Here is a 27,155-nt window from a genome sequence, read left to right as displayed (position 1 = left end):
AGGCACAGCCTTCCCTACCCAGCCCTCCATATAGTTTTGCAACCCCAATGTGGCCCTCAGGCCAAAAAGTTTGCCCACCCCTGCCATACACCTGTTAGTCAAAAGAAAGGTTCTTCTTTCCCTATGTTTGGGTAATCAGACTAACACTTTCAGAATTCAGGAGCCCAAGGAGCAGCTTTGGTAATGAGATCTCCTTTAATAGAGCTTCTGAAGCCTTTGAGCATTTCTGCTCATAAATGGCACAATACAGTCATTCAAATATACAGCCGGAGACAATGTCCCTCTTTTATATACAACAGAAGGTTTAATTCCTTCATTCTGCATTGCTGGTAGGTGGGCTCCTCACAGTCCAACATGAAAGGAACATGCCTAACATGAACAAGCTTCTTCAGGAGCTTGGCAATAATGGAGAGTCTATATCATCCAATGAAAACTCTTCACTTTCTTCCAGAATTAACTGCTGCTTTTATTCTGTCCAAGTTAAGTCTTTCCATGACTAATTTAAGGCTAATTAAAAATGGGGTTTTTTTCCCCCAGTCTTTCCTTTGCAGTGTCTCTTGTCCTTTCTTATGGCAAACATCACATATTAATAAGTTTCTCTTTCGAACTCACTGTCTCTAACGATGGCTGGATTTTTGTGGTGTCTTGTCGAGGTAATCCATACAGGTATATAGAAATACAAACAGGAGAGCACCAGAGCAAAGCTTATAGCTGGAAGGAAACAAAACACTGTTTAAACACTCCCTCCAAATGATAACAAAAAAATAAATTTTCATGTGAGACTTAACTGAGAAAGTTACAGTCTACTATTCCAACATCCTCCTTAATTTATACATATGAGCTGTCATCCTAATAATTTGTAAATCATATGGTGAAGGTCAGAGGAGCAAGTCTGAAACAGACATCCTACCATTCTGTATTTGTTCTTCCTTAGTGACTGCTGGATTCTACTCATTCAATGTGGTCAAAACAAACCCATGATTGGCCTCTAATCAAAAAATATTCTGTAACTGGAATTGTAATCTATATACAGAGTTAGCAGTTTGCTTTTCCAAATCTATACTGACTTTTGAGTATTATTAGTAAAACTGAGGTTCTGTCACAGAAGTTAGATCAGCCACTCCAGTGCATTTTCTAGTCTTTTGTCCAGTCTAGTTTTAAAAATGACAGTCAAGCTTCCACCACTCACCCTGGGGCACTGTTCCACAGCCCATTAGATCTAACTCTTGGGAAGCTTTTCACTTTATGCAAAGTTCCCTTGCAAGTTTCACATCATTAAGTCATACCACCCCTCACATTCTTAAGTTCTTCCACCATTGCCTTCTGCCTCTTCCTGCTGGATAAATGTCATGTTGGACAGAATTCTGACTGCAGTGAAGGATGAAGTGTAGTTGTAGCGGCGTTAGTCACAGGACATTAGAGGGAGAAGGTGGGTGAGGTAATATCTTTAACTGGACCAGCTTCTGTTTGTAAGAGAGAGAAGTTTTCGAGCCATACAGAGCTGACCTGAAGAGCTCTATGTGGCTTGAAAGCTTGTCTCTCTCACCAACAGAAACTCATCCAACAAAAAATATTACCTTGTCTCTGCAGTGAAGGATGTAAGATTTGTCCTTAAACCACTACGCTGGGGTTTGCCTGATGCACACATGTTAGTCATGGCACAGTGTAAACAGGACGGTAACAGTTATTACAGCACTCTGTAGAACAACTACTGTGGACTTGGCATTGCTATTTCATGAATAATTGAGAAGTTATCTTAGGACTGGCTCAAAGTTAGTGAATGCTGCATGAAAATATTGTAGCAGTTCCTTTATTAGCTACTGTCAGCAACTCAACATCTGTCATAGATACAGTAATACTAATTTTTGCATTAGCCACAGGATCAGAAACTGACATAACGGAGCGACTTAAAATGAAAGAGTTCCAGCCTCTGGTGAACATGAAAATGAAAGGTTTTGATATTCAGCCTTTCTAAGTAGCAAGTGAGGGATGTTGGGGGAGGGAAGGGGCACATATGAATTCCCCCCCCCCCCACGAACATGAAGTATACTATTACTAGGACACATAGGACGGTAATATCTAGGAAATATGCTCCAACACAGCTTGAGTGCTAGCCAACATCAGTCCTAAAAATTACATGCCAAGGTAAAAAAAAAAAAAAACAACCCCACAGTAGACTGTAAAGTATTATAACATGCTCTGTAACCAGCCTACTCGGGAGGATGAAACAAGGATATGAGGTCACTTCAAATATTAGCCAAAAACAACTTACTGATCTGTAAACCAAACAGCATCACCGATGCAACAGTAGAAAGGACAATGGCTGCTGCTGCAGAAAACCCTTTCATAATGTTGTCTGTGTATTTAACAACAACAGAAGTGTAGAGGCCTCCAACACTGGCAAGCACTGGGAAGCAAATAAGACATTCTTATTATTAAAGTTTTGGTGTAAAAAATTTGTTTAGCCCTGTAATGGTGTATAGATTGTTTTGTACTATGATCTGATCTTGCTAACCTGTAATTTTAAAAAACACACACAACAAAATAGATCGTCTAAATGGCATCTAGCAGAAAGGACATGACTAGAATTATTATGGATGTTCTATTCATTAGTTAATGTTTTGCTGAAAAAGCAGTTATTTAATTTTTATAAGGAAATCTAAATGTTTCCTCTCCAAACTCACTTACTCACTGAATTTGAGTGTTTTGCATCAGTCAGAAGCAACGTCACAAGGCACCAGAACTGAAAGATACTTACAGATGACAAACCCGACATAATATGTGTAGCCAAAGAAAAATCCTTTCTCAAGAACTTGAGCTCCTTCTGACATGTAAACACCAACTAAAGTCACCACAATCCCAGACAAGTACATCTGAATGTTCCTCACCCACAGGGAAGTATCTGAACTCTTTAATACCTTCTCAAAATAGACTCCTGAAAAGAGAGAATTCAATAAAGGTGAATGCAAAAATCACTCTTAAAGGTTGTAGATATACAGAGGTTTAAGGTGCTGAATGGGATCATTATATCATCTTCTAGATGACCACCTGTCTATCATAAACCCATTACATTTAATCTATTATCAGTTGTATTGAGCCAGTAACTTGCTTGGCTAAAGCATAATCTTAGAATCATAGAATATCAAGGTTGGAAGGGACCTCAGGAGGTCATCTAGTCCAAACCCCTGCTCAAAGCAGGACCAATCCCCAACTAAATCATTCCAGCCAGGGCTTTGTCAAGCCTGATCTTAAAAATCTCAAAGGAAGGAGATTTCACCACCTCCCTAGGTAAAGCATTCCAGAAAGGCATCCAGTCTTGATATGATGAAATGGAGAATCTACCACTTCCCTTGGTTCTTTGTTTCAATGGGCTAATCCACCCTACTGAAAAAAAAATCATGGCCCAATTCTAATTGAATTTGTTGGGCCTTAGCTTCTAGCCATTGGGTTCTTGTTCTGCCTTTCCCTGCTTGATCTAACAGCCCTTTAGTACCCACTATTGTCTCCCCCTGAAGGTACTTACACACTGTAATCAAGTCACCTCAATCTTCTTTTAGCTAAGGTAAACAGATTGAGACACTTAAAGAGCTCACCATAAAGCATTTACTCCAGCACCTGAATAATTTTTGTGGCTCTCTTCTGCACCCTCTCCATTTCTGAACATCCTTTTTAAAATGTAGACCCCACAATTGTACAGCAACGCAAAGGTCAAATCACCTCACTACTCCCGTTTGTAGTGGATACAACTATCACACTGGGAGCTTGTGTTGAGTTACCTGTCCACTATGACCCCTACATCTTTTTCAGTGCCACTGCTTTCCAGCATACAGTCCCTGTTCTCCAAGTCTGGCTGCATTCCTCGATCCTAGATGTATCATTGCATTTGGCTGTATTCAAGTGTATTTTGTTTTAGTGGGCCCAGCTTACCAAGCAATCCAGATCACTGTGTGTGACTGCCCAGTCCTCATCATCATTTACCACCCCCTGTCCACTTCCTGGACACTACGGTGCTAATAAGCGATGGTCACATAAATACCCCCTATACCGGAAACCTACTGACCGCTATGCCTACCTACATGCCTCCAGCTTTCATCCAGACCACACCATACGATCCATTGTCTACAGCCAAGCTCTACGATACAACCGCATTTGCTCCAACCCCTCAGACAGAGACAAACACCTACAAGATCTCTATTAAGCATTCTTACAACTACAATACCCACCTGCTGAAGTTAAGAAACAGATTGACAGAGCCAGAAGAGTACCCGGAAGTCACCTACTACAGGACAGGCCCAACAAAGAAAAGAACAGAACACCACTAGCCATCACCTTCAGCCCCCAACTAAAACCGCTCCAACGCCATCATCAAGGATCTACAACCTATCCTGAAGGACGACCCATCACTCTCACAGATCTTGGGAAGACAGGCCAGTCCTTGCTTACAGACAGCCCCCAATCTGAAGCAAATACTCACCAGCAACCACAACCACACAACAAAAACACTAACCAGGAACCTATCCTTGCAACAAAGCCCATTGCCAACAGTGTCCACATATCTATTCAGGGGACACCATCATAGGGCCTAATCACATCAGCCACACTATCAGAGGCTCGTTCACCTGCACATCTACCAAAGTGATATATGCCATCATGTGCCAGCAATGCCCCTCTGCCATGTACATTGGTCAAACTGGACAGTCTCTACATAAAAGAATAAATGGCCACAAATCAGACGTCAAGAATTATAACATTCAAAAACCAGTCGGAGAACACTTCATCTCTTTGGTCACTCAATTACAGACCTAAAAGTGGCACTTCTTCAACAAAAAAAACTTCAAAACAGACTCCACGAGAGACTGCTGAATTGGAATTAATTTGCAAACTGGATATAATTAACTAGGCTTGAATAAAGACTGGGAGTGGATGTGTCATTACACAAAGTAAAACCATTCCCAATGTTCATTTCCCCCACCTCCCACTGTTCCTCAGACGTTCTTGTCTACTGCTGGAAATGGCCCACCTTGATTATTACTACAAAGGTTCCCCCTTCCCCCCCGCTCTCCGTCTGGTAATAGCTCATCTTACCTGATCACTCTCCTTACAGTGTGTATGGTAACACCCATTGTTTCATGTTCTCTGTGTATATATATCTCCCACTGTATTTTCCACTAAATGCATCTGATGAAGTGAGCTGTAGCTCACGAAAACTTATGCTGAAATAAATTTGTTCGTCTCTCAGGTGCCACAAGTCCTCCTTTTCTTTTTGTAAGAATATAGATATTCAGGCCTGTCTGTAAAGGCCTATACTCTAAGAATATAAGTGTATTTTCTCACTGTAACAGTCTGAGGCCCTGTTCTTAGGCTAAGGCCTTTGGCTAAGCAGCAGAAGCAGCTATAAGCTGGGAAGCGACCGGTCACTTCCTCACATTTCAAACTTTCACATTTGAAAGAGGTGCTATTGGGCTGTTAGGAACACAATCCTGTCCTGATAATGCCTATCGCCTCCAGAGAAAGGGAAGTGCCTAGAAAATGTAAAGGGAAACTTATTTGATAGTATCCTGTCTGGCAAGAACTCACTTATCAATAGTTGGGATGTGAAATTCTCATTCTGTATTGTTTTGTCATATAGTTCCCACTTTGCTATTGTTTATTTGGCCCTGGTCTCTGTCTGGTTCTGTGATTGTTTTCGTCTGCTGTATAATTAATTTTGCTGGGTTAAACTAATTAGGTGGTGGGATATAATTGGTTACATAATCATGTTACAATATGTTAGGATTGGTTAGTTAAATTTCAGTAAAATGATTGGTTAAGGTATAGCTAAGCGGAACTCAGTTTTACATACAGTCTGCAGTCAATCAGGAAGCAGGGGGGAGAAATGGAGGTGGGGAATTGGAATCATGTTTTGCTAAGGGGGGGAACGGGAACAGGGACACAGCTAAGGCTCTGTGGTGTCAGAGCTGGGAAGGGGGACACTAAGGAAGGAAACTGGAATCATGCTTGATGGAAGTTCACCCCAATAAACATCGAATTGTTTGCACCTTTGGACTTCGGGTATTGTTGCTCTCTGTTCATGCAAGAAGGACCAGGGAAGAGAGTGGGTGAAGGAATAAGCTCCCTAACACCCCACTTCCAAACCACTGATGACAATGTTGAATAGCATCAGCCTAGTACCGATCCTTGAAGAATCCCCCTAAAAACACCCCAATTCAATGATGAGCCCCATTGACAAATACTTTGAGGTATGTTAGTTAGCCAGGTCTTAACCTCTTTAACTTGTGCTTTGATATTGTATAATGCTCCTTTTTGAATGAGAAGCTTGAGTTCTAACAATTTTGTAAGGTGTTTGACTTAGTATTATATCTATGCAGTTATCTTTATTCCACCAAACTAGTAACCTCATCAACAAATTAAACCCGTTTGACAAGTTCAGTTTTCCATAAACCATGTCAGCTGGCATCCTTTAATTCTTTATTAACTGAATCCCCTATCAGATTTTCCATAATTATGACGGGTTAATGGCAGACTAACCAGCCTATGGTTACCCAGTTCACCCCACTTGCCCTTTTTTGAACACTGGCACAACAGAACTCATCCAGTCTTTGGAATTTCCTTTGTATTCCAAGATTTATTGAAAATTAACATCAGTGGGCTGGAGAGCTCCTCAACCAGCTCGTTCAAGACTCTTGGGTATAAGTTATCCAGGTCTGCTCGTTTTAAAATGTTTATCCCTAGTAGATGTTATCTAACATACTCCTTAATTACTAACAGTTGGGAAAGTATTTCATCATCCATGACACAAATACATTATCCTACTGCTTTCCAAATACAGAACAGAAATATTTATTGAACACTTGTGCTTTTGCTGCATTAACAATTTTAGCATCTTCACCTAGTAATGGGCTATACCAGGAGTGGGCAAACTACTGCCCACGGGCCGGATCTGACCCATCAGGGCTTTGGATCTGACCTGCAAGATTGCCATCCCCGTGGCACAGTGGCGCTAAGGCAGGTGAGGGCAGCGCGCGGGGCCCTCTGCCACCCCCCCGGGGGGCTGCAGAGACATGGTGCCGGCCGCTTCCGGGAGCGGCACGGGGCCAGGGCAGGCAGGAAGCCTGCCTTAGCCCCACGGCACACTACTGCCACCCCAGAGCCGCTGCAGGTAAGTGGCATCGGGCCAGAGCCCACAACCTGAACCCCTCCTGCACCCCATACCCCAAGCCCCTTCCTTTAGCCTCCTGCTGCATGCCACACCCCTCCTGCACCCCTCAACCCCATGCCCCTGCCACACCCCTCACCCATATCCCTTGCTCTGAGCCCCCTGCCACAACTTGCACCCCTGCCACACCCCAAACCCCTGCCCTGAGCCACCACACCCCAACCCCCTGAGCCCTCTCCCACACTCCACACCCCCTCCTGCCCCCAGTCCTCTGCCCTGAGCCCCCTGCCACACTCCACACCCCTCCTGCACACCAACCCCCTTCCGAGCCCCCAACCCTTCCCTGAGCCCCCTGCCGCACTCCGCATCCTTCCTGCACTCCAACCCCCTGCCCTGAGTCATCTCCTACACCCCACACCCCTCCTGAACCCCAACCCCTTGCCCTGAGCCCCTTCCTGCACACCGCACCCCCTCCCACACTCCACACTCCCTCCCGCACCCCAACCCCTGCCCCAGCCCTACATTCATGGCCCTGCATGCAATTTCCCCATCCAGATGTGGCCCTTGGGCCAAAAAGTTTGCCCATCCCTGGGCTATACCATTGTTAAGGTTTCTTTTACTCATGATATAGTGGAGAAAATTTGTTATTGTCCTTACAGCCATGGATTTTTTCTATCTTTAGCTTCCCGTATCAATTTCTTGCTTCATAATTTCTATTTATCCTGACTGCTCTCTCTTCCCTTTTCCATTTGTTAATTATTGTATTTATTCCTAGTTACTGCCCTCACATTACCACTGAACCAGGATGGGATGGGTAAACGAAGAGAAATGAGAAGAGGAGGAAGTGCTTTTATAACAGAAATTAGGGGCATAACTTTCACCAGCACTAGACACCCACAACATCACCTGAAGTCAACAGGAGCTAGAGATGTTTAGCTTCTCTGAAAAATCAGGGCCACGCTACTAGTTTACTGATGAAGAATAGAATTAGCGTTTAAGACCATCAGAATTTTAAAAAATACAAAAAACATTGCAAGTATGTATGAGACATACAGAGGCTACAGAGCAGATTTATAACTGCACATGTGTAAATACAAAAAATTAAACAGGAAAATTGAACATCATTGCAGAGATATATACTGTAAGAGCAGAGCAAAAAAACCAAAGTCTGTGATTGATACAGTAGTTGTTAAATTCACAGTGGTCTCATTGTTCTGCTTTCCGCCCACTGAGACATAATTCATTGCAGCCAGTTGGAAAACTTAAGTCTGAGTCATTTTTTAATCAACTGCTCAATAAGCTGCTTTTGATGTCAACATGATCCATAAATGTTACCATCTCGGAAGAACACAACTGTCTGAGGCTGCTTTCCAGACCAATGATATAATATTTGAGATTTAGTATAAAACATCTGAATGCACACAAAAAGCACAAATCAACTGGGCAATATTACTGGGGGTGATGGAGTGGACAGCACTCAGGAGAAGCTATTCTTGATATAGATTGGAATTATTAAAAGGTATTCTGTCAATTTACATTGGACAAACCTATTTTTATAGGTCCACTGGATCCCCAGCTGCTATTATCATCACAATAGCAATAGTTTCAAAGAAAGCTTTTTTCCACTCTCATATGGCTAGGAGATTCCAACTGTTTTTCAGATGTGGACTTTGCTAGACAAGCACAACACACTCTACATGGTCAGCCCTGAAACTGAAGCTAATGCAAAATGTATCAGCTAGCTCATTAAGTGGTTATTTTCACTGGCAGTACATGATACCAATGCATTGGGCTCTACAGTGACTGCATAATGGTTTCTGAGTGGAACTTGGTGTTGTTTTGAACCTTTAAAGCCCAAAATGGCTTTAGATCTGCCCATATCTTTCCCTATGCTACACTGCAATAATTGTTGTCAGGGGAGGTACCTCATCCTGGTGCCCTCTTGCTATAGAAGAGAGGGGTCCCTTAACTCTGAATCTCCCCCACTCTGGTCCCAAATGGTTTGAATTTGTTGACCTTCAGGGTAGGCTGCCAAGGCCCACCTATTTACACAGGCTGCTGGGGAGGGAACAGCATGGCATGAGGTAGATAGGGAAGGGGATGCTGGCTTGATTACGGCATTTTGGTTTCAGGCTGAGGAACAGCTGCTGAATTAATTTTTTATTGGTATTTTTAACCCTTTGGAGAAGGCTGCTAGAGCCGTAGATAGGCACTTTGGGGGGTCTGTATTATAAATAAGGCTGTTTTTGCGAAGATCTTTTTTTCAAAAGGAATTTATTTTCTACTAATATAGCAATAAGCACATGTGTGATAAATAAAGTGGGGGGATAGATCCCTTCCCAGCCAGTTAGCTGTAAAATGCCTCTTGGTAGGTGTTCTCTACTTGTTTTACCTGTAAAGAGTTAAAAAGTCCCCCAGGTAAAAAAAAAAAAGTGGGCACCTGACCAAAAAAGCCAATAGGAAGGTAGAACTTTTAAAATTGGGAAAGAAACTTTCCCTTGTCTGTTGTTCTCTGGTCTGGAGGGAGAGCAGCTATGCTATAAGCAACTTAAGCCAGGTATGATCATGAATCATCAGGTCATGCCTAGAACTACTTATCTGAACTCCAAATGCATAAGTAGATCAGAATGCTTAGCTAGATGCGATTAGGGTGATTTCTCTTATTGGCTTGTGGACTCCTCTGTGCTAAACCCAGATGCTTCTGTTTGCTGGTAACCTTTAAGCTGAACCCCCAAGAAAGCTATTTGGGTGCTTGATTTTTGGAATTGCTCTTTTAAAATCTAGCAAAAGCCTAAGTTCCAGATGTATTTTCTTCTTTTTCTTTTTAATAAAATGTACCTTTTTAAAGAACAGGATTGGATTTTGGTATCCTAAGAGGTTAGTGCATATTGTTTATTAGATGGTAGCAACAGCTAATTTCCTTTGTTTTCTTCTCAGCTCTTCTCTGGAGAGGAGAGGGAGGTGAAGGGCTTGAGGGTACTACACAGGGAGGAATTCCCAAGTGCTCCTTCCTGGGTTCAAGGGTTTTTTTTTGCATTTGGGTGGTGCAGCGTTTACCAAGCAAGGTCAGAGAAAAGCTATACCTTAGGAATTTAATACAGGCCTGGAGTGGCAAGTATTAATTTTTTAAAATCCTTGCAGGCCCCATTTCTGCACTTGGAGTGACAGAGTGGGGATTCAGCTTTGACAACATGTGATAACCAGAGGAGCCTCATGGGAAGCTTCATGTGGTGAAAACTAGAAGTGGTTGGAAGTGATAATTCTTGGTTCATGACCAATTGTTCAACTGAAAAAAAAAACCAGTACGATTTGCAGCAACTGACTCCATCAGCTCTAAGTTTACAGCCAGGAAAGCATTCCTTCTGAACCCTGTAAACTTATGCAAAAGAAAAAACAACTGCAATTATCCTTTAAACGGCAGCTCACTTGTTCCCAGTTCCCTGGCTCCTGTAGTGGTGAAAGGATAAAAGACAGCAAGAAGGAAAGACTCCATTTTTACAGAATTTCTCCTACGTTCCCTGCTTCTCCTTTCACCATCTAATATTACACCTGATCCCGCTGCGTCTCATTGATTTTCAACTGCACCCACAGGACTAGGGAAAGGCTTATTCCAGAGGCGGAACCAGCACAAAAATTGAAATGAACTCCATTCCACACCTGGAGGAATATGGGTCTTCTCTTCTAAATCTTAAGGGAACTTTCACACCAAAGCAAACTTGGAGAAGGAGTTTTTATTTAAAACACTGTACTGAGCAAGTCACTTTCTCATTTTCCTTTAGCATAACTGTAGATATTTATATTTGAGGAAGGGCTCTTCCTCTCACAGGTCTGCCTCTCCTGCTTAAGCCAGCCTTGAACTCAAAACCATGGGTTTGTAACATCACTATATTTTGCTATTTAAATATTGTGATGTCACAAATTCAGTGTAACGACCACAGGAAATAGAAGGAAAATGTGTGCAGAAGTCCTTGCTTAACTCTCAAACAGTCTTGTAAATCAGTAAATACAGTTAATATAAGAGATGTGAAATGTTTTAGTTTTCCCCATGGCCTGTTCTTTTAAAACAAACTGCATACAGAAATGTTTTACCTGCAAATCCTGAGCATAATACAGCAATAGCTATAGCGCCAAACCCTAACCATGGATTCTGCTCCATCTGCAACATGAATCATAAACAAAACAGGTAGGAGGTTAGTTGTATAACTAGAGTAATTTACAGTCATCATTTCCAGAAGCCAATTTGTGTGAAAATGTGTTAGGTTATAGTTACAGTTAGTAACCGTTTCTTAGCCACAGCTGCCCTACAGCTTAGCTAACTCTATTCACTGATGCTTCACTATGGAGTTTGATTTGCCAAGTATATTTTACTAACCTTAGAAGTACTGAGACACACAAGTCAAATTACAAAGGCAAACCACCAACCCTATCTCTCAGCTTTTCAGACACATGAGGTTTCTTTATTTCCTCTAATCTTGTAGTAACTTTTTACACTCACATAGTTAATATGCAGATTTTAAAGTACTTTATAGATTAACCTTAACTCCCATGTGAGGAAGCATTAGTAGTATGCAGATTGTCATTATATTTCAGTTTACTAGAATGGTTATGGCTAGTCTTTTAATTTGCACAGCTACAGGAAAGCACTTAAGTGACCTTTTCAGAGGGACAGAGCTCCTACAACGATCACGGTAAAGGAAGGCACTTTATCTGCCTAAAGTATGGATTTAGGTACCTAACATTAAGCACACAACTTTAAAGATGCTGGCCTAAGTGACTTGCTCATGGTCACACAAGACAAGACACCAGTAGAACTAGGAATGAAATGCAGCTCTCTGGAAGCAGTTTAGCCTGGCGGCTAGAGCACTGGACTGGGACTAAAGAGGCTTGTGTTCCATTCCCAGCTCTGCCACTAGGTGACTGGGCAAGCCACTTCACCACTCTGTGCCTCAGTTTCCCCATCTGTAAAATGGGGATGATACTTACCTCCATTTGTAAAGTGCTATGTAAAAGCCAGATATTATTATTACTACTGATTCCCAGTTCCTTGCTCCAACTACTAGAGTATACTCAACACCAATTACTGAAAAAAGTGAATTGCTGCAATATTTTCTATGCTATTGAATTTACTATAGTGGTAATTTATGCTACTTGTGGCAATCTCTTCTCTTCCAAAAAAGTATAGGATATGGCAGAGCAACAAGCTTGTTTGAATCAGTATGAGGTTACTCACCTTGTGCAGTCACTGAGGTTCTTCAAGATGTGTCCCCCTGTAGGTGCCCCACTCCAGGTGATGTTGGGTCCCTGCGCCTTTGCGGAGAGTTTTGCAGCTGCCCACATGGGTCGTGCATGCGTGGTGCCTGCCTCGCATGATGTTAGCGCTTTATCTAGCGCACACGCGACCTGGACTCCTCGGTTCCTTCTCTACTGTGGAGTCTGCTTTAAACTCCTCCATTCCTCCCCAATCGGGACACCTATGGCCAGAACCCTCATATGCTCATGACATGCCACCGTGGTACGGCCACCCATGCATGGCACCACTCATGCCCTATGCTGGTCACTGGCCATACTGGAATCCCTGGGGATCTTACAAAAGACACTACAGCAGGTGCCACAGCCAATGTAGGGAAGATACCAGATCCCCACCTCCACATTCAGAGACTGTAGTCACTGAGACGGGGATGAACCAATGGCAGAGCAGGAAGAGGACACTGCTCCGACACCTCACCAACCAACAACAATTCATCCTCCTCACTGGACAAGGCTACTATGCCTCCAACCACAGCAGATGACTTTACCCACGTCCAAGACTTATTCAAAAGAGCAGCCAATGAGCTTAAAATTGCTCTGGAGGAAGTGCTGGAAACTCAACATGAGCTAACGGATATTTTACAGACATCTTTTTTCTCCAAGATAGCATTGCCAATCAGTGGGGTTATCATGGAACCTGCCAAGACTGTGTGGCAAACTCCAGCCACCGTAATTCCTACCTGCAAAAGGGCGGACTGAAAATATTATGTTTTCTCAAAGAGACTGGAATTTCTATTCCTACACCCAGCACCCAACTCGCTGGTAATGGAAGTGGCCAATCAAAGGGGCAAACAACAGCACTTTCGATCCACCCCCTTCAATAAAGAGAATAAGAGGTCGGACCTATTTGGCCGCAAAGTATACTCTTCATCCATGCTTCCAGTCAGAGTGGCAAATTACCTGGCACTACTTGCTAAATACGACCACAGGAACTATGGCAAATGTATGGACTTTATTAATGAGATCCTAGAGGAAAAGAGGCAACAATTTAAATCTCTGGTCTCTAAAGGACAGATGATTACACGCATGGCTCTACAGGCCTCACTAGATGCTGCTGATATAGTTGCCAGGTCCATTGCTACAGCTGTGGTCATGCAACGAGCCTGGTGGTTTAACTCCTCAGCATTCCCATGGGAGATAGAAAATACGGTTCAAGATCTCCCCTTCAACGGAGAAAAATTGTTGCAGCCAAAACCACTGAGGTACTGCACACTATGAAGGACTTGCGGGCCATTCTCCGGACCCTCAGCATTCATACACCTACTACAAGAAGGAGACAATACAGATATCAACCATATCAGAGGAATAGATACCCAACATACACACAGCAACACCAGAGGCCTTACAAACAACAACAACAACACCGACAGACAGAGACCATAACGACAATGCCCTCCACAACCAGTGGCATCTCAACCTCTAATAAACAGATTTGAAGGCTTGGTGGAGGGTCTGGAAGACCTCCCCCCATTCTAGCACTTACACCATCCACCCATCTGCTTGGAGACAGTTTGCTCCCATTTTGTCTGAAATGGTCTGCCATCACCACGGACAAATAGGCCCCAGAAGTCATCCGGAGAGGCTTATACCATTCCTTTCCTATCTATATTCTCCTACCCATCTCTTCTCCCTGTCCCTCTTCAGGGACCCCTCTCACGAACATTTGCTACACCAGGAGGTAGATCATTTCCTAAAATTGGGGCAGTAGAGACTGTTCCTGCACAACACAGGGGAAGGGATTTTACTCGCACTACTTTTTAACACAAAAGAAAAATGGCAATGGTGACCTATCCTCGATCTCAGGCAACTCAACAGGTTTGGGAGAAAGCAGTAGTTCAAGATGGTCACCTTAACAACTATAATACCAGCACTGGAGCAGGGGGACTGGTTTTCGTCTTCAGCTCCTCCTCATCTTCATCGCTCGAAAAAATGTGATGCTATCGAAGATAAATGTTGGTGTGGTACTGCTGGCCCCCGGTGAGACATCGGTGCATAAGAGAGGGGACTCCAGAGTCGAGGAGACCAACAAATCCTTGGGGTGCTGCAAATAGCATGGTGCTGAAAATAGTGTGGTGCCAAGAGCCTGGGTGTCTATTGCATCGGGGGTACAGTGTGCTGATCTGGTGCAGTTTGTGTTGGCACCATTGCGGTAGCAGCACTGGGCTGTGGCATGGAGATAGGAGTGGTTGCTTGTGCCATCTCCTTTGGAGCTGCCAACAGTGCCGTGGTGGAGGTGAGCAGCTTAGAGACGTTAGCCTTGGCACCAGAGCCCTGGGTTTCGCTGGCAGCCGCCACGCAGACAGTGCCAGCGGTGCAGACAGCACCAATGAGAGCAACTTGGTCAGCAACTGTTTTGTGTTTGTCTGCTCTCTATGGGGTGAAGAGGATGGCCGGGGTTTTTTGGGCCTTCGGGGTCCTTGGTGGTGAGGAGACCGGTGACTTATGCTAGGAAGAGGGTTCCTGCCCCAGGTCGGAGGCTGGTCTTAAGGATTTCTCCATTAAGATGAGTTTAAGTCTCAGGTCTCTATCCCTTCGGGCCCTAGCCTTCAATTTGTTACAGTAGGCACACTTCTGAGGAATGTGAGCTTTCCCCCAGGCAACAGACACATTAAGTGTGTCCATCTGACACAGGCATTGCCTTTCTGCACATTGTGAAATCCTGGTGAACCATGCATTTTCCTAACCTAATACTAACTGTACTAAGGGATGGAAAAATAAATTTTTTTTTTTAAATAGGGGATGTAAGTCTAATAACTGAAACTTAACTTGTCTAAACTATCCTAACTCACTAATTTATCTAAACTTATCTATTTGAAACGAAGGTTTTCAATGGGATTGCTGAGCTCTGTCACAGGCCAGGGACAGTTGAGAAGAAATTGAGGAGTCCGGGTCGCACGTGAGCTGGATGAAGCGCCAATGTCATGCAAGCCAGGCACCGTGCGTGCATGACCCATGCGGGCACTGCTATAAAACTCTCAGAGCAAAGGCACAGAGAAGCACCATCACCTGGAGTGGAACACCCACAGGGACATCTCTCGAAGAAGCAAGCAGTGGTCCCCAAACTTTTTCTCGTGCTCCCCCTTACCCTTATCCATCCCCCACTCCTCCCCACAGGCCACAGCTGGGAGCCAGGGCTGGGAACAGGGTCACGGTCAGGGACAGGGGCCGAGGCTGGGACAGGAGTGGGTCTGGGGCCATGGCCAGCTGGGAGCTAGGGCCAATGCTGGGGCTGCAGCTGGGGGTGGGGAGCTGCGTGTGGAGCCGCAGCTGGGAGCTGGGGACAGAGCAGAGCTGGGGGCAGAACAGGGCTGAAGGCTACCACGCCCCTCCCCAAAACGTTCTTCCGCACCTGCCTACGGGGGCGCACTCCACAGTTTGGGGACCACTGAATTTGAACTAGACGATCAAACTAACATTTTACGTTGTGAAACAGCGTGGCTGCAAAAAGGAAATGGATACACAATTGTGATGCACCTGGCACACATTATTACAAATATTCCACAGCCACCATACAGTGAGTAAAATAGATAGGTGGAGTGGCTCAAGGCAGCCTGCTATTTCTGATGAAGTGTGCAGAGAAGGTATCCAAGTGATAAGGCTTACCTGTACTTTTGTAACCTGAGCAGGTTTCCACTGAACAAGTGTGACTCCACCACACAACATAAAGACAGAGAACCACTGCAATTTACTTAGGGAACGGTTTAACATTAAGACTGTACATAAGGCTGTGCATGGGATCTTCAACTGATATGTCACCTAAAAAAGGGAAAATGGCAAATAGCATATGGTTACGTGAACTCCATCAAAACCACAACAGATAGAATACTGAACTCAGCTATACACTGACATCAGCATATAATATTTCATACTCAGATGTATTAATTCCGTGCCTCATTATGGGCTAAATTTCATTTGCAATTACAAACATGTGAATCTGGAATGACTCCATGGCAGTTAATGGGTTTACTTTTTATTGGCTGATTAAATTGGTTGATAATGAAGTGCATATGGTGAATTTTTAAATATCAATATTGTGATTAACACACAGTAAGGATAGTAGAATATTTTATACAAGTACCTTACCTCATTATTTCAAAATATTTTAATTTTTAAGTTTTCGGATGGGGGGTTATTTCTTTTCTTATGTAGTTTGCATAAGGGTTATATTAATAAATTGAGTTACTTTAACAATAAGACAGGTTTGTGGGGGGGAATTTACTTACAACAAAGGTTTAATCACAGTTCCTTCCACTATTAAATCTAAATACATGGTTTCAAAGTTTAACAGTAACAAACATAATTAAGGTTCTACTTTTCAACTTAAACTACACATGAATTATTCCCTCCTATAAAGATTCTAATATCACCCTCATAATCACAGTATTTAAGCATCTTCCAGAAGCGTGTTAAGCAACATAACTAACATGATAAAACACTGAACAAAACTTGGTTCTAACTGAACACAAAAACATGGAAGATGGCAAGGCTGTTTTAGGGATTTACCAAAATTCATGCCTTATTCATATGCACTGTAAATTACAGATTGTATCACTTGATGTGCTCCAGATTTCACTTCTTTCTTGCATTTGGCAAGTGTGTGGTAATCAGCTTTTTAAAGTGTAGCTACGCACAATGCCACATAATGCCAATAATAAATCACTGTTTACAAGAGATGGGATTTTCCCCCCATTACTAATGCAACCACCAGTTTTCACACAAATGTGTAAATCTCAGTTCATATAAACTTACAAAGATTCCTGTCATTGCATTTTCTTACATTACATACCAGGCCCCCCATCCTCTTTATTTAAATACCTCCTAAAAACTTGTCTTTTCTTCAAGACACTCAATCATAAGAGAAAAAATAGATTTCCTGATGAAAAATAAATACAGCATCTCCTGCCTCTGGGCCTCCCAGTACATCTTGTCTTTCAGTGTCTGTCCTGATGTGTGTCTTTTAATGAGCACTTTTCAGTGCTTGAATAATAATAATAATTAAATTCTAAGGTGTTACAACGCATTAAAGCAGACAAAACTACAACCTGAAAATAAATAAAAATCGGGATTCTGTGTTTTGGTTCCTAACCATAATAATGCCAGTTACCTGGTAGACTGCTGCATCCAAATTGCTAAGAGCCAAGAAAGCCATGTTGTTTTGGACCGCATACACCACAGATGGAACACTTAATTTTAGCAATTCCTTCGGGCTGCCTAATATATTTTCTCTTAAAGATGCCATCAATCTACCCAGGCTTCCAGTTTCTCTGCAAAATAAAAGGTTTTAGCACAACCATATTTGATGACTCATTTACAGTGAAATGCCATGAACAGAGTTCTTTGGAAGGTCTTTAAAACATGCTTTTAATAAACAGTTAGAATCTTCAATTAATTAAAAAAAGTACACTGAAAATCAATTTGGTTCCCAGCAAGTACAAACCATTAAGGGCCAGGAGCAGATTTTGGAATGATAAAGGTCAGTTGCATTAACACATGAATTCTCAGCAACAGGTTGGCCCTACAGAGAGTTTCAGTAACATTAGTTGCTCAGCCCATTGTTTATAGTGCTAAGTATACACACAGAGTTGCTCTTTCTTGCTATTAATATTGGACTCATCTCAAATTTCTTTTGTGATTTTCCAAATCCCCTGCAGCCTCTGGGTGAGATTCTGGGCTGTGCCTTTAAGAGGTTCAGCACAGAACTTTCAGCCCCCGGGGAAGGAGGGGCTACTGTGGCTTTAACCTACCCTTGCACTCTTCTGATTCTGAATTGTCCCACGTCTGCTGTAATTTACAAAGTGAATTAAGATAAACCAAATTAAGGCCATTTTAATTCTGAATAAAAGTGTCCACACAGGGTTTAGAGCTGTTTAATTAATCTGCTTTAAATTTACATTTAAATTAATTCAGATTAACCTTCCTAGACAAGCCCTTAATCAGTCCTAGAGAGCACCTCTTCCCTCCTGTACCTGTACTCTGCCTCTCCAAATACTACTATAGGCAAGCAGTGTTCTAGGCAGAGCTGTGGTGCCAAAGGCACAGGAATGGATGCTACAGCTCAGCACCACACGGTAAGTTTATACTGTGGAACAAAACATTACACAAGGATCTAATGTAATATGAGGTTTCTTGGTATTATTCCTCAAACAGCACATCACATTGCCTGGCACTGTATGATCCAGACCAGGAATAAGATTTCTGTTTCTAAAGAATTATCTACATTAACTATGCTCTGGTTACAGTGAAGTTTAACTGTTAGAATAAATGTGGAAAAATACCACAAAAGCTTTCAGATGATGATATCCCACAATATATCACACATTTTGTTTGTTAAAAGCAGGCCGTTAAATAAGAAAAAAAAAAGGATAGAATTGCACCTACCTTTGTTCAATTCTAATACAGTACTGTACTATTACAAAATAATGTACTTAAGCATGAATGATCAGGTCCAAAGGATAGTATATTGCTTGGCTGATCACTCAAAGTTAAATTATAGCAGTAATACGATGAACCAAAATTAGACAGGTTTCATAGTAGCAGCCGTGTTAGTCTGTATTCGCAAAAAGAAAAGGAGTACTTGTGGCACCTTAGAGACTAACAAATTTATTAGAGCATAAGCTTTCGTGAGCTACAGCTCACTTCATCGGATGCATCCGATGAAGTGAGCTGTAGCTCATGAAAGCTTATGCTCTAATAAATTTGTTAGTCTCTAAGGTGCCACAAGTACTCCTTTTCTTTTTGCAAAATTAGACAGTGGTTGTATTTCAGCAAAGTTACTGATGTAAAAGATTAAACAAATCATACCATTTAAAGGAAGGATCTCTTGTGAGTACTAACCACTTCACTACAGGAAAAAACCCTGCAGTTTGCTTTACAATTTAGGAGAAATCTTTACACCCACTTCCCTCCCCTTCCCACACCCACACAAAAATGACCTCACCTGCCAGGATTTTGTGTTAAGAGGAAGGGAGCACAACATACTTATTACAGCTGACCATTCGTTCTTTCGTAGTTAGAAGACAGTTGAGTTTTCTTTAGCTGACATTGTCTTGATTTAGTTCTGTTTCATTGGATAGGTGTTTTCTAGTTTATATACATGTAGCCAGAGGCTGAAATAGTTACTATTTATACACAGAAAAAAATAAACTCAACTGAAATACTGGGTAAGTGTAACGGACAGACTACTGAAACATAATTAACAATTTAACAAGATACATGCCAAACTGTCATTTTGCTTGTTATGTTTCCCCTTTCCTCCATCTGTTCCATCCAGATTGTTCTGAAGAGTAGGAACTTCTCTAAATCTTAGTGTGAGGTGCCTAAAAAATTTTTCGTGATGGGGGGGCATGGTGGCAGGGGCTTGGTGGTTAAACAACAGAGTTTTCGTGTACTTCTGACATTTGGCATGGAATTCAGTAATGAAAAATAAACGATGCTCCTTTAAACACTCTTGTTTTTGAGAACAGGAGCAATTGTTTTCATTATTCACACTCAACATTTGATTATATTTGAATATTATGGGCTCAGATATGCAGTCCTTCTGTGAGACCTCTTATTTGAGTTGGGCGGGAGAAAATAAAAAAACAAAAATATTCTGAATTAGACATTGTAATTTAAAGTTAAATTAGACACCGTGAGCACACCTAGATAGATTTAAACCCACAAAAAGTGTAAAAATTAAAAGTTAATAAAGAAACTTCATCCTTCACTCACAATACTGGCAGAAGGAGTACAAAGATCTCACAACAGATCTTAATCACACATACTGCAAAACCAAGGCACATATGAGAAAGTAAATAAAGTGCTTTGGCTCTAATTCAACATCCTTGATGCTTCTGTACATTTATTTTGGAAATCTATTCTGTGTTTTTCATGGGACTGGATATGAAAGAGATATAAATGATAATCAAGCTTGTAATATGTATGTATGTATTTGTTCAAAATGTGTAATCCCAAATAAAATTAGAATGCAAGTCACTTTAGCTTTTAGAGTCCCAACTCTAAGAAGCTATAAATCATGTGGGAATCTGAACAAATTACTAATTCAGAGTTTAGATGGCCAGGAGTACACCAGGTTCATTTTATTCCCATAATTATAGGCAAAGTAAATAATTACACAGCTTGAACTGTAAGTCGTCTCCATTTCAAAAGGCAGTCATTTGTCATTTATTCAAAGCTTAAAGTAACATTTCATACTTGAACATACAACGCCGAAAATACAAACAGTAGAGAACCATAGCAAGTGTACTTTATTACATAAATTCTATATTGGAACAGAACCCTGGTTAATCTTATTTGGTGTCCTGTACTTTAACACTGATCAGCACTGGCTGCTTCAGACAAAGGCACAAAATGCACACCAAGGGAGCAGATTGCTTTCTGAATCCATTGGGTGATCAATTGATACACTGAAGCATCAGCATTAATAAATATTATAAATTTTAATTCAAGCTAATATTACTGCAGATAGAAAAGGAGTACTTGTGGCACCTTAGAGACTAACAAATTTATTTGAGCATAAGCTTTTGTGAGCTACAGCTCTCTTCATCGGATGCACTGTAGCTCACGAAAGCTTATGCTCAAATAAATTTGTTAGTCTCTAAGGTGCCACAAGTACTCCTTTTCTTTTTGCGAATACAGACTAACACGGTTGCTACTCTGATTACTGCAGATACTATGCATGTTAATTAAAAAAACTTTTGCTGGATCTTTTAAATTAACAAAAACTGAAATGTAAGCAAATATCTCAGTTATCTTGAGATAACACTGAGTTTATATACCAGCTGCATTTCTTTTGCATACTAAAGAAGTTGCAAAGATTTGGGGATTGTGGTGGATAATCAGCTGAACATGAGCCCCCAATGTGACACAATAGCGAAAAGAACTAATGCGATCCTGGGATGCATTAACAGGAATCTCAAGGAGTAGAGGGGTTATTTTATCTCTGTATTTGGCCCTGGTGTGACTGCTGTTTGAATACTGTACCCGGTTCTGGTGCCCACAATTCAAGAACAATATTGATAAATTGGAGAGGGTTCAGAGAAGAGCCACAAGAATGATTAAAGGATTAGAAAACATGCCTTATAGTGATAGGCTCAAGAAGCTCAATCTATTTAATTTAACAAAGAGAATGTTAAGGGGTGACTTGATTACAGTCTATAAATATCTACATGGGGAATAAATATTTAATAATGGGGCTCTTCAATCTAGCAGAGAAAAATATAACACAATCCACTGGCTAGAAGTTGACACTAGACAAATTTATAATGGAAATAAGGTGTACATTTTTAACAGTTAAAGTAATTAACCATTGGAACAATTTCCCCAGGGTAATGATGGACTCTTCATCACTGACAATTTTTAAATCAAGATTGAATATTTTTGTAAAAGCTATGCTCTAGGAATTGTTTTGGGAAAGTTCTGTGGCCTGTGTTATGCAGGAGGTCAGATTAGATGAACATCGGGGTCCCTTTTGACCTTGGAATCTAGATGTCACAGGAAAAAAGGAAGAAACTGCAATGACAGACCACCTCCCCCACACACTCAGGTCTTTTGTACCTGGCATTGATCTGAAGGCTAGACTGCAGAGGCTCTTAATATTCCCATAATCCTTCAGTGTGGATTTACCCATTATATCTTTCACCCCTCATAGAAATATTAAGATTTTTGTGGAATTTGAAGAATCTTATTAGTGGGAATACTAGACTTTTACACATACGCAATTCTGGAAAATGCCAAGCCCTCATCTATACTGAACTCTGAAGACTCAGTATTTTGTATCTAATCCATTTTGACCCTACTCCAAAGCACATACATTTTAAAAAATGCAAACGGACACACCTGCATATTGTGAGGTTTACAGAAGTGATTTAGAAAAAAGTTCACAAGCTCTGACATGCTTTAAACTGATCCTTTCACAGCATTATTTTTCAACGCCACTCCTGCCCAGCTTCACAAGTAAGGCATATAAAAAGAGAGCTAGCTGATACCCTCATGTCCATATGTGTGTATGTATATATATCGGCATGTGTGTGTGAAGAAGAATGAGAATGCAGTTCCTGTAGTGGTTAGCACTCATACTTACTTGGCCAAAATACCCACACTTAGGAATAACTTGATAACTTCTGTAATGCACACAGCTGTGGTTGCAAAGTAGAGTTCTGTTTCTGCTATTCTCGTGTATCGTAAAGCTACAGTGTACGTTGCAGCCACCAGGGTCATCACCGTCAAGCAGTACAATTTAAACAGTAAACTGACATTCTCTGAAAGAAAAAATATAGCTCAGTAAGGAACATGAAACAGTCAAAGAGCAACTTGCTAGTATACTTACAGCAACTCAGTATGCTCCTCATTCTAAACTAAGAACACAACCAAGCATTGTAGAGCAGGAGAGCAGTCTCAAAAGCACTGTAGTAGCACACAGTAGTTCCACTACAATTCCACTGCAGTATCTAAGAATTCTAAACTGGAACCTCAAAGATTTTATCTGAGAAAGGAATGTCCGGGTATGTTTGATTTCAAGTGGGTTCCTTTACCAAAGAACTCCATTGCTCGAAAAAGAGTATAATCATACATTGATATTTACCTATGCAGTAATCTATATTCCACTGTTATCCTCGTCTCTATAACTTGTGTATGACCACTTGCTGTGAGCTATAACTAGTTCTCTGCATACAGAGGAGAAAGTTGACCAGACTGTCAGAGCAGCAACAGCAAAAGGCTCTGCACAAAGCAGCAAAAATGGCAGGTTTAAGGTGTACTAAAAATTGAGATGGGAAAAGAAAAGAAAAGAAAAGAAAAGAAAAGAAAAGAAAAGAAAAGAAAAGAAAAGAAAAGAAATAGCGGACCATAGGATCAATCCAGGAAAGTGAGTTATAAATGGAAGCTTCCTTCCCAACCCTCTTATGTACTGTTCTGGTGATTGTACAAAAGGAGGGGTTCCATTAAAATAGTAATGGGACAGGAAGTAAATAGTACAACTATATACTAAGATTCCAGGATTGTCACTCTGTCCATGTGTCACTCCAAAGCCTAGAACATCCGTAGAGTCAGTGTGAAGTCACTGAAACAGCTACAAGCATGAATTAGAGCTGTTTTTGTTCAAAATATCATCAGGTTCAATCATCAGTGGGCCCTGTGAGAACCAGATGCCATGCTGTAGTCCAAAGGTTCTGTGGTGGCGGGAACATGACAGTTGATCAGAGAAGGTGGGAGTAATGGTTATGTGGGGTAATAAAGAGGTGGTCATGCTTTCACCTGAGGGCAGCTCTGTGTACAAACTGGGCAACATGTACAAACAGTAATACAGTACACTATACCACAGTGTACAGAAACAAGAGCCCCCTGTTTTGACTTTTTTTTCTGTGCACCTGACTTTATGAATTACTCTCGTGAGACTGCACAGACCTTCAACTACTAGTATATGAAATAAATTTCTTGGATAGGCAAGAATATAAATGAGTTCAGAAGACATACTTTCTGCTTTGTGTCTGACTTCTACCATGATTCCCCTCCTTCTAGCCATATCAGACTCTTGAGCTTCTGCAAAAAACAGTATCCACAGTGCTAGGTAAATTAAGTATTTATTGGCAGGCAGAAGCAGTCAACACTCTGCTGTGGGGGTTGCCACATGCACCACAGCGTGGGTGCCAAGAGGAATAGAGAAAGCTTCCCTTGGTGGACACTACAATATAGGACCAATTGCCAGCATGGCAGGATGAGGCCAGGAACATAGCCAAAATGCAGGATAGCTCTCATAACGAAAGACACGACACTGAACGTGACCTCATTGTTTGGGTAATAGCATCCCTAAACTGGAATAAGAATACCTCTGCGAGCGGGATTTGTAAATTATCTCACATGCAGGCTCGGTGACTAACTGTCTGCAACAACAGGTCAAACAGGTTACTGAGCTACACACAGTATGGCTTTTCTATTTTTAACATTATTTGGTGACAGCATGGAGAGAGAGTTTTAAAATTTTAAATCCAAAGGATTTGCCTTACCAGATTAAAACCATTTTAAAATATGTCAAATTTTGGATCTAAACACCTGTGTCCCTTACATATGAAGTACATGCAAAGTCCAGTGTTTATACTACATTGTAACAATGCAGCACACAAATCTAAAAATATAATTTCTAAAGATATCTGATCAAACAAGCCAATACTAATTCTTTTCTAATGGTTATTATAAAGATGTGAGACAGCTCTTTGTTAGTTGTAAAAAGGGATGTTATCCTTGTTTTTACACATGCAGTTCAATTCTGGCAGTGAAAAGGATCAGGTACTACTACTTATTCTGAAGAAGTTTCAACTCCATGAAACTGACAGATTGATTTCACTGACCTCAATGGAGTAACAGCAGGAATGAATTTGACCCAGGCTCAGTCTCTCCAGTCAGAAAAGAGGGGTTTTTGTGTTTTACGCTCCTCACATTTCCTTATGCAAACACAGCATTATGGTTTGCAGTACTCTTCCAGTCTCTTTATGGTAGACCAAGAGAACTATTTGGGAGAAGAGGGCGGAGGAGAAGATGACCGTTCCATGATCCTGGAATTTCTTGTTAGAATGTACTAATAGTAACAGCTCACTGCAACCAAAGTAGTGTTGGAAAAACTTTTTAACTGTATATGCGAATTATAATTGATATTAAAACATAAAAATTAGTAAGACTAAGGTTTTGAATCATATATAAACAAGTGGTTTTGGTTTTCCAACACAGTACGTCAATACTGAAGGTTTAAGAGAAAATCTTCTCCTGTAACTCTCTTTCTGATCTTTTTTACAATTTCTGTGGCAGCATTATTTCCCCTTTCTGTCATTTTGGTTTGGTTCGATTCAAATCTATGTTTAGTTAAAAGAATTTCTCAAGTAGTATTTTAATGCCATATTTTGCATGTTTCAGAGTAGCAGCCGTGTTAGTCTGCATTCACAAAAAGAAAAGGAGTACTTGTGGAACCTTAGAGACTAACAAATTTATTTGAGCATAAGCTTTCGTGAGCTTCGATGAAGTAAACTGTAGCTCACGAAAGCTTATGCTCAAATAAATTTGTTAGTCTCTAAGGTGCCACAAATACTCCTTTTCATATTTTGCATGGTACCTTTGAAAAGTCCAGAATCTAAAACTTTCCAGTGGTTCAGAAATCACTCTAGAACTATTAGCCATTGCATTAAAACATCACCTAATAATATTTTACAACTAGATTCACCACATTTGCTCAGGTTGAACGATATCTATGCAAGTAGTCCTGTTTATTGCATTAACATACTGTTCAACATAAGCATGGCTGAATCTGGCCCATAGCATAATGATACTGACTTCCTCTGTAAAGTGCTTTGAAATCTACTGATGAAATGCACTATAAAAGAGTTACATATTATTACTAATAAATAAAACCTTCTCTAATAACTCTCTGAAATGTAAAATGTTGTAATGGAGGACACAGTGCATATATGTAGGTACCCTAGCTGACAAACTTCAGTAAAATTGCATTGTGCACTCTACAGTGCTTCCACTATTTTGAAAAAATGATGTTTGATCTATTCAAATGTATTGTTCTCTGTTAATTACTGAATGACTGTTCTATGTTCACTGCAGGTGAGCTGATCATAATAAACATTTGGGTATGACTTGATTAATCCTGTTCCTCAGTTTGTTTTAAGGGAGTGATGCCTTTTATTGTATATCATATTTCTATAAGGTACACTCACATATCCCACAGCTGCAATCATGTAAATTAACTACATCCTTGGATAGATAAAATCTTATATACTTCGGTATGCAAGTTCAAAGGGGACTATCAATTGGCTTTAGGACCAACATTTAGATTTTGCAACAACCAGATGATTTACAAGGTCCAGACAGGGAAAATACAAACAGAACGTTTTCATGACATTAGAGTTTTATTGTCTACACTGAAAAATGTAAAACAGATACAACGACCCAAGAATGAAAAGTACAGTTGAAAGCGTTTACTTTTCTAAGGTTGACAGTAAATAAAAGAAAGTGTTAGTTTGCCCACCCTAACCCCCCATAACCACTCCCCTCCGCCCCGTTGCCCACCCCAACCCCCCATAATCCCCTCCCCTCCGCCCCATTGCCCACCCCAATCCCCCTGTAACCCCCTCCCCTCCACCCACCCCAACCCCCCATAACCCTCCCCTCCACTCCATTGCCCACCCCAATCCCCCATAACCCCTCCCCTCAGCCCCACTGCCCACCCCAATCCCCCCATAACCCCTCCCCTCAGCCCCACTGCCCACCCCAATCCCCCATAACCCGTCCCCTCCGCCCCACTGCTCACCCCAATCCCCCCTCCGCCCTACTGCCCACCCCAACCCCCCGCCCCAATAATTAGTCCGGGACAGGCAGCTCCCACTCCTGTGGGGGGGGGGGACGGCGCCCCGGATCTGTCTCGCGCGGGGAAGGGGGGCTGTCCCAGCCTCCCCCCCCCCCGTACCGAGCCTCTCACCTCTCGGAGGCGCCATGGTGTCCGCAGCTTAAATTGGCGAGATTGTGGGGCCCGAGCCGTCAACCGGGCACCGCCCCCTCCGCTCTTCCCAGGTACCATAAAGAACGGCGAGGATCGCCTAGAGCGGCCCGTTCAACTGCGCCACCATAGAGTCTGAGGCCTGTCTGCGCTTCGTGTCCCCATTCCCCATTGGTCGGCAGGGCGGAGGCTCTCGGCGCCCGT

General features: G+C 41.7%; 1 protein-coding gene across 2 annotated transcripts; it reads right to left on the bottom strand.

Moving 5' to 3' along the window:
* Positions 1-176: 176 nt before the first annotated feature.
* SLC35A1 (solute carrier family 35 member A1) lies at positions 177-27,155 on the bottom strand. Of its 2 annotated transcripts, XM_038396350.2 has the most exons (9): positions 26,934-27,136; positions 24,808-24,965; positions 22,545-22,722; positions 17,568-17,727; positions 16,067-16,219; positions 11,246-11,312; positions 2,759-2,935; positions 2,273-2,407; positions 177-711 (listed from the first exon to the last, which is right to left on the bottom strand). In XM_038396350.2, the coding sequence occupies exons 3-9, from the start codon at positions 22,679-22,681 to the stop codon at positions 587-589; spliced, it is 954 nt and encodes a 317-aa protein (XP_038252278.1). In that variant the 5' UTR covers positions 22,682-22,722; positions 24,808-24,965; positions 26,934-27,136; the 3' UTR covers positions 177-586. The 2 variants fall into 2 exon arrangements, with proteins under 2 accessions (XP_038252278.1, XP_038252276.1); XM_038396348.2 differs by lacking the exon at positions 24,808-24,965 and having other exon boundaries at positions 26,934-27,155.

This window comes from Dermochelys coriacea, chromosome 3 (assembly GCF_009764565.3).
Source record: "Dermochelys coriacea isolate rDerCor1 chromosome 3, rDerCor1.pri.v4, whole genome shotgun sequence".
In the NCBI taxonomy this organism is placed as follows: Eukaryota; Metazoa; Chordata; order Testudines; family Dermochelyidae; genus Dermochelys; species Dermochelys coriacea.
Note: the sequence above shows the minus strand (reverse complement) of the source record. Positions and strands in the feature narration are given on the sequence as shown.